Here is a 7,762-nt window from a genome sequence, read left to right as displayed (position 1 = left end):
TGAGCTTGCACAACTGCGTCGACTTTTAAAATATTTGACGCAAATCAAGGGACGCAAATTAACATTTTTCTACTAGTGTGTATCCCTCATCGGGGAATTTCAATATGTTGTTCTTATTTTGAATCTTTTCATACATAGGGTAATTTTTTGACTAAAAAATCTATTAGTTTTAAGCATAAATGTGTTCACACAATTTAATAGTCATTTTTTGTTCCTTTACCCTTAAACTTTTGTCTTAGTGGTTGTCTAACAAAGTTTAGCTCAAAGGGCATATATCTTTATTTTTAATTAATATAATTTTATTTAAAATAGTAGAATCTTACCCATTTTTAAAAATTGCATTGGTTTTTTCTCTGATTCCAAATAGGAACAACAAAAGAAAATGGAGGGAGTAAAAAATAAAGGCTTGTTCGATATCTTATATTTAATTCTGAATTTTATTTTTTTAAAACTAAAACAACAATACGGAAACCAAAAAATATAGTTTTCAATTTTTCGTTGTCATTTTTAAAAATTGACATGTTTAATATACACATATGTACTCTTAATTTCATTATAGCTTTATATCACATGACTTTTACAATTAATAAAACCAAAATTTGAAAACCGAAAGGGATCTCGAATGGGTACTAGCTTATTCATTTATGTTAACATAATTTTAAAAACAATTTAGGACATCACCCAAGTCCAAATACTAGTTGTTGGACCCGGGTGATTCCCCCGATAGTTTAGTGAGATAAAAATGACGTACAATTTGGGGTTAATATTTTGTCACAAATGCAAGTCATAGTTTAATGGTAAGAGCATGGGTCATGACTCTACAAAGTAAGAGGTCATTGGTTCGAGACCTCTTATACAAATATTCTGATCATTTTTATAAGAGAATGCTATATTGGAGACAAAGCGACCCCACATCAGTGTATAAGGTGATGTGGCATGTGGTTCCTTACAATGCTTGAACGCACATTTAATCTTATTATTGAACTAATATTTGTTAAACTAATGTTTACTAATCAAAATTATTTCTGTTGACTTGATCTTTTTTGTATTCTGAATTTATTTTTCTAAAACTTTTTTTAAAAGGTTAGGCCTGAACTTTCACTCGATTCTCACACTTATCTTCATGATTCTTCCAATGCAATAATATAATAGAAATTTCGCATCGGAGAATAGCGAATTCCTGACTTAACAAAAAATAAAGGTAGGCAACCAAGAAAAGATTAGTGATTATGATAAATTAAAAGCTAAATTTCGAGGAACAATTTCTATTATATATGTAAACTTTTGAGAATTTTGGTGTTCATGCTTGATGAATATATCCTTAATGAAAAAATAAAACTATAACAACTATTACTTTATTAATTTTTTTAAAAAACAGAAAAAAAAAAATCAATTTTACAAACTGTAAAGTAATTACCATTAATCATTCGTGAAATGCTAGTTATTTTATAAAGAAGATAAAGTGTTGAAACCCATGAAATGCCCACTTGTGAGTGTCCCACATTGGAGAAAGAGGAGAGAATAAACCACTTTATAAGATAAGGAGTTACTCCTCCTATCACCAATTGGTTTTAGGATGGAACCTCCTAACTTGTAAGTGGGCTAAGCTCTCCTCATCCTTATTGGGTTACCCAGACCCATTTTCACATAATCCGAAATTTAACATGGTATCAGAGCCCGGGTTGCGGGTCTCGTCTAAACTGGGTATTTGATCGCTACTGGATAAGGATTACCTCGACAGGATGTCCAGCTCCTAAGAGGATTATTACTCTGACCTTTCCAGTTAGCTCTGAATTTCTAAGGACACTCACAAGTGAGGGGGTGTGTTGAAACTCATGAAATGCCCACTTGTGAGTGTCCCACATTGGAGAAAGAGGAGAGAATAAACCACTTTATAAGATAAGGAGTTACTCCTCCTATCACCAATTGGTTTTAGGATGGAACCTCCTAACTTGTAAGTGGGCTAAACTCTCCTCCTCCTTGTTGGGTTACGCAGGCCCATTTTCACATAATCCGAAATTTAACATAAAGGTATCTTATAAGTGGAAAAAAATTAAGAATTTCAACTTTACAAAAAACAAGAATCAAACCCTTATTACAGAAATGTAAGGAAAATTGACCAACCTTGATTCTTAAATTTTTGAGGAACATGGGAAAGACGAAAGTACTCAATACGTCATTGTTGCTTAAGATCGTATCCAAGGAATAGATAGTATTCTTACGTTCTTAACCCGAAACGCCTTTTTTTCTTTGTTCTTCTTTTATTGGTTTGGGCCTTTGGGACCGCTTCCTTACCCACGTGGCCACTTGCTTACATGTAACACTATTCGCTTTTCGCCTTTGCTCACATCATAAGCCCTTCTGGCATGTATGATTGGATTTTTTTAGAGATTTTTTCCTTATAAAAATCTTAATTTGTTTAGTATATGAATTAAATTAAATTAAAATAAATAATATATCTCACTGTTGTTCGATTTTTGGCTTGTTGTGGGGGAAAATATGAGCTGGATTTTTAGTGTGTTTAGAACTGATTGTAACTGAGTAACCGACACCTTCTTTCATTGCAAATTTATTTTTCTAAGTTTTGGGTGATTTTGACAGCATTTTTGTCTCCAATATTCCAATCATATGCTCTCAATTATTATTCTCAATATTACTTCTTCCATTTCTTAATACATGTATCATACTGATTTTTTTACTGTCTAGATATCAGCTTTAATCATCTTTAATTACTAATTTATATAAATAAATGTCATAATATTAATTGTTAATGAAATTTCAATGTACGTTTTCAAAATTTTTCTTTTTCATAATTTTTTGTAATATATAATTGAAGTATTGTTAGTGAAAGATGTGCATCGACAAGTGTGATCATTCAATATGATGAATATATTATGATTCAGAGGAAGTATTATGTGGTGTTTATATAAATTATGTGGTGCTTAAATTAATTATGTAAAGGTTAATTATGGGTAGAATTGAACTCTTGATTCAATCTGTCTTCATCCTTGAATTCACTTTTGATTCAATACAAAATCAATGGAGTTTAGATTCATCACAGGAACTACAATAGGAAATATACTTCCTCCGCTCCATCATAAGTCAAACATTTCTCTCTTTTATGTGATTTTTTTTTTAGAGAAGTATTTTACTTATTATGGAACGGAGGAAGTATGTTATTGGAGTCCTTTTGGTTGTCCTAAACTGAAATCCAACAAAGCTTTTAACTTATAAATCAATTAAAGGCTTGTTCGCGACTCTTATTCACATGCAACTCACTCAAATTGCACAAAGTACGTTCACATGTAGTAAAAGTATGTTATTCAACACAATGACAACCACCCCCTAGAGCGAGGTTGGGGTTGCCACACAATACCAATGTATGTTAATCTTCCCTTAACAAGGAATCATAAACACAGCTGACGAATAAAGAATAAATTGAACTTGAAGAATGATGTTAAGCTAACCTGAACATGATCTCTATTATAGTAAGACGTCAAAAGCTATCCGAAAGAAAAGGAACAAGCCACTCCATAATACTATTCTATTTTCACAAATTAGACACAGTAGTACGACACAATCTTATAGAAGATTTTTTGTGATGAAAAAATGATAAAATCTAAGTATAAATTTTTACTTGTATGCGTCAAAAAGCGGGAAGAAAAGTTTTAGATGACACAACACAACACGTGAGAGATTAGAACAAACATAGGCAAACAGCCAAATCAAAAAAAAAAAATTAAGTTGGATGCACAATGTAGCTTCGATCCATAAGGAGCCCAAGTCTAGGAGGAAATGGAAGGGATCTTTACAGCTAAATATGTTCACTCAGATTGCTATATCTTTATTTCATACGATTATTCCATTAACAAATTGTCCCTACCATTACCACAGTCCACACCCCACATAAAATTTGTTCTCTCTATGCTATGCAACAACTATCAGGGCATATCTGGACCTTGTGCTAGGGTTAGCGTATTCCATTTTGCGAGTGCTCCTACTTTTGTGGCCGAACTTACAATCCTATAGACAAGCTAAAGCATGTATGTTAATATGTGATTTGTGAACTGTTGCTTTCAAATGTAACCAAATATATCATGGAATTAATAAGTACTATTTGTAGTTTCTTTCGTTTCAACTTTAATTTGTTTTAGTATCTTACAAGATTTGCTTCTTTTATCAAAAGATCAGGAGTGCGTTTTGGGTATAACATGAAAATGACATGAACTGTATAAATAATGATATGAATATAATGTCATTTTGTCATTTATTTCATGTCGTTAGAGTTTTTTATAAAAAAAATTGTAATATTTGGGTTGTTATACCATAAGATATGGTGTAACAGTTACACCCATTAATTTCTAAAGTTCTAAAGAAAGAACCAAGTGGGGACAAATTGTAAATTATAATGTGCAATATTTGTGATGTTTTGTGGGCAATGGGCATGATTACAGGTGAGGTTCAAAGGTTCATAGTCTCATAAAGTATAATCCATGTGCATAAATGTTGTGGCCTGTAATATGTTGTTTTTCAGATTATATGAAAATCGGCCTGGATAACCCTATAAGGTGGAGGAGAGTTTAGCCCACTTACAAGTTAGGAGGTTCCATCCTAAAACCAATTGGTAATAGGAGGAGTAACAGTGTCCTTAAAAATTCAGCGCTAACTGGAAATGTCAGAGCAATAATCCTCTAAGGGGCTAGACACCCTATCAAGGTAAATCCTTATTCTGTAGCGATCAAATACCCAGTTTAGACGAGACCCGCAACTTGGGCTCTAATACCATGTTAATTTTGAGATTATATGAAAATTGATCTGGGTAACCCAATAAGGAGGAGGAGAGTTAGCCCACTTACAAGCTAAAAGGTTCCAAACTAAAACCAATTGGTGATAGGAAGAGTAACTCCTAATCTTATAAAGTGATATATTCTCTCTTTTTTCTCCAATATGGGGCACTCATAAGTGAATTTTAATGAGTTTCAACATCGCCAAAGAACAAAAAAAATGTTCTGGCTATAATTTTGCACGACTATACCGCACGTTTGGTGCTTGTATTGGTAAGTAAAATTTTAATGCTCTCTAACCGGGCAAGAATTATCATCTTACTATCATATTAAACTCTTTTAATACCATTAGGAGAAAAAAGGGTAACATTAAGACATCATTTTGTACCAGCCTATTGATGCACATGACCACATGAGAAATCTATTTATTCTGCAAAATAATATCTCCTGAACTTTTTTAACTATTTAATCACATTGGAAAAATTTTTATAACAAAATGAATTACTTTCCCACATTGAAATAATAATTTTTAATTAATATTTTAAATGTGGTAACTGTCCGTTTTAAAACCTCATACTTTCTCTTCAATTGAATTGCTTGCATGGACTAACGAGTGACGCCCATTAAATTCACTATAGGCTTAAAGTATGGACTGTGGACATCATAAGTTTCTTAAGGTCTGTGCCAACGCGAACATGTATAACCCTCCGTACGCCTTCCAACCGCATGTGTTTTGGTCTATGGAATCTTACTACTCAAGCTAACAAAGTACTTCTACATTAGGAGCATCATTTCATAATTTTATTGATTAAAAGCGACAAGTAATAAAGGTCTCTTTCCTCAGCTAAGGCAACATACTAGCTGAACTTCAAAAATGTGTTTTGGTATATGTAGTCCTTTAACATTGTTTATAAGCATTATATACATTTTCTATTTTTTTTTTTGATAAGGAAACAACACTTAGGACAACCTCTTAATGGGGAGGCCAACCTAAAACATCCTTTCGGATGAAAAGAGAGAAATCAATATCAAAAGGAGGAAAACAATAATGAAGATCCAGATTAGAGCATTAGGGGAAAAAAAGGAAGGGCTGCGCTGGAAGGGCAGTGTTTCTGTAAGATATGATAATCTCCTTGAGGAGCCTCCATCATTTCATTAAACATAAATAGGTACAGACTAGGTATACAAGGGATATTTACGGTAATAAATATACAACAAATCATTTACATAATTACATTCTAACACACCCCCGCGTTGGAGCGGGAGGGGGATGGACGCTCAAACTGGAGCGAAACTCATAAAAAAGAGACCTAGGAAGACCTTTGGTGAAGATGTCGGCATACTGATACGCAGAAGGTACATGGAGGACTCGAACATGACCAAGGGCAACCTTTTCGCGGACAAAGTGAATATCCATCTCGACATGTTTAGTGCGTTGATGTTGAACAGGATTATGAGACATGTAAACAGCACTAACATTATCACAGAAAACCATGGTAGCTTTGGCGAGAGGATAGTATAGCTCTAGAAGAAGGTTGCGGAGCCAACAAGACTCAGCGACGGCGTTGGCAACGCCGCGGTACTCGGCCTCGGCACTGGAGCAAGAGAGAGTAGCTTGCCGTTTTGAGGACCAAGAGATCAAATTATCACCAAGAAACACACAGTATCCTGATGTAGAACGTCTCGTGTCGGGGCACCCACCCCAATCGGCATATGTGTAAGAAATAAGGCCCGTGGCAGGAGTGGAGGAGTAATGCATACCATAGTCTAAGGTGCCCTTGAGGTATCAAAGGATACGCTTGAGGGCATGAAAATGAGGCTCACGAGGGTCATGCATAAAGAGGCAAATCTGCTGAACGGCATAAGAGATGTCAGGACGAGTGAATGTCAGGTACTGGAGGGCACCTGCAAGCTGACGATAGAGAGTGGGGTCCTTGATGGGAGGACCGCTGGAGGCGCTGAGTTTGGCCTGAGTATCAACAGGTGTAGCAGAAGGGTTGCAGGAAGACATGTTAGCACGGGCAAGAACTTCCTCGGCATATTTGCGCTGAGAGAGGAACATATGCTGGGAGGTGCGCTGGACCGATATCCCAAGGAAGTATGAGAGGGGACCCAGATCAGTCATAGCAAACTTGGACCGAAGAAGAGTGATGATGCGGGTCCTGAGGGAGTCCGAGGAGGTGGCTAGCACAATATCATCCACATACAATAAAAGATAGGCCATGTCCTATCCACGGCGATAAATGAAAAGAGATGGATCACATTTGCTGCTGACGAAGCCGAGAGACAAGATGTAGGTAGCAAAGCGTTGGTACCATGCCCTGGGTGCCTGTTTCAAACCATAGAGAGACTTTTGTAGTAAACAAACACTCTTAGGATTAGTGGAGTCCTGAAAACCTGGGGGCTGAAACATATAAACAGTTTCCTGCAAATTGCCATGTAAGAAAGCATTTTTCACATCAAGCAGGTGGATAGACCACCTACGGGACACAACAAGACTAAGAACAGTGCGAATAGTATTAGGACGAACCAGGGGGCTAAATGTTTCATCACAATCAATGCCAACCTCCTGTGTCTTACCATTAACAACCAAACGCGCTTTATAGCGCTCAAGAGACCCATCAGAACGAAACTTATGTTTAAACAGCCACATTCAACGAATCACATTGGCCCCTGGGGGGGCGCTCTACCAAAGTCCAAGTATTATTTTTAATTAGCGCATTATATTCATCATACATGGCGGCTTTCCAGTTAGGATCCTGTAAGGCATGGAGGTGAGAGCGGGTTAAAGTGGACAAGTCAGGTGGGTTTTGGACGTGGAAGAATCGGTGGCCACGGTAGGGATTGGGTTTAAAAATACCGTTTTGGCTTCTAGTGGTAGGGGGGCGGGCGTCGGGTGGTGGCTGTGAGGTGGAGCGAGGTGGGCTGGGGGGGAGGATGGTGGCGAGGGGTGAGGAGGGCTGATAGGCTCGCGGGGG

The 7,762-nt window shown here is 36.4% G+C and overlaps 1 protein-coding gene across 1 annotated transcript; it reads right to left on the bottom strand.

Moving 5' to 3' along the window:
• Positions 1 to 6,570: 6,570 nt before the first annotated feature.
• LOC109135494 (uncharacterized mitochondrial protein AtMg00810-like) lies at positions 6,571 to 7,008 on the bottom strand. The gene has a single exon (XM_019250608.1). The coding sequence runs from the start codon at positions 7,006 to 7,008 to the stop codon at positions 6,571 to 6,573; it is 438 nt and encodes a 145-aa protein (XP_019106153.1).
• Positions 7,009 to 7,762: the final 754 nt, after the last annotated feature.

The sequence above is a fragment of the Beta vulgaris genome, chromosome 7 (genome assembly GCF_026745355.1).
Source record: "Beta vulgaris subsp. vulgaris cultivar EL10 chromosome 7, EL10.2, whole genome shotgun sequence".
Lineage (NCBI taxonomy): Eukaryota > Viridiplantae > Streptophyta > Magnoliopsida > Caryophyllales > Amaranthaceae > Beta > Beta vulgaris.
This window is presented reverse-complemented; position numbering and strand designations above follow the sequence as displayed.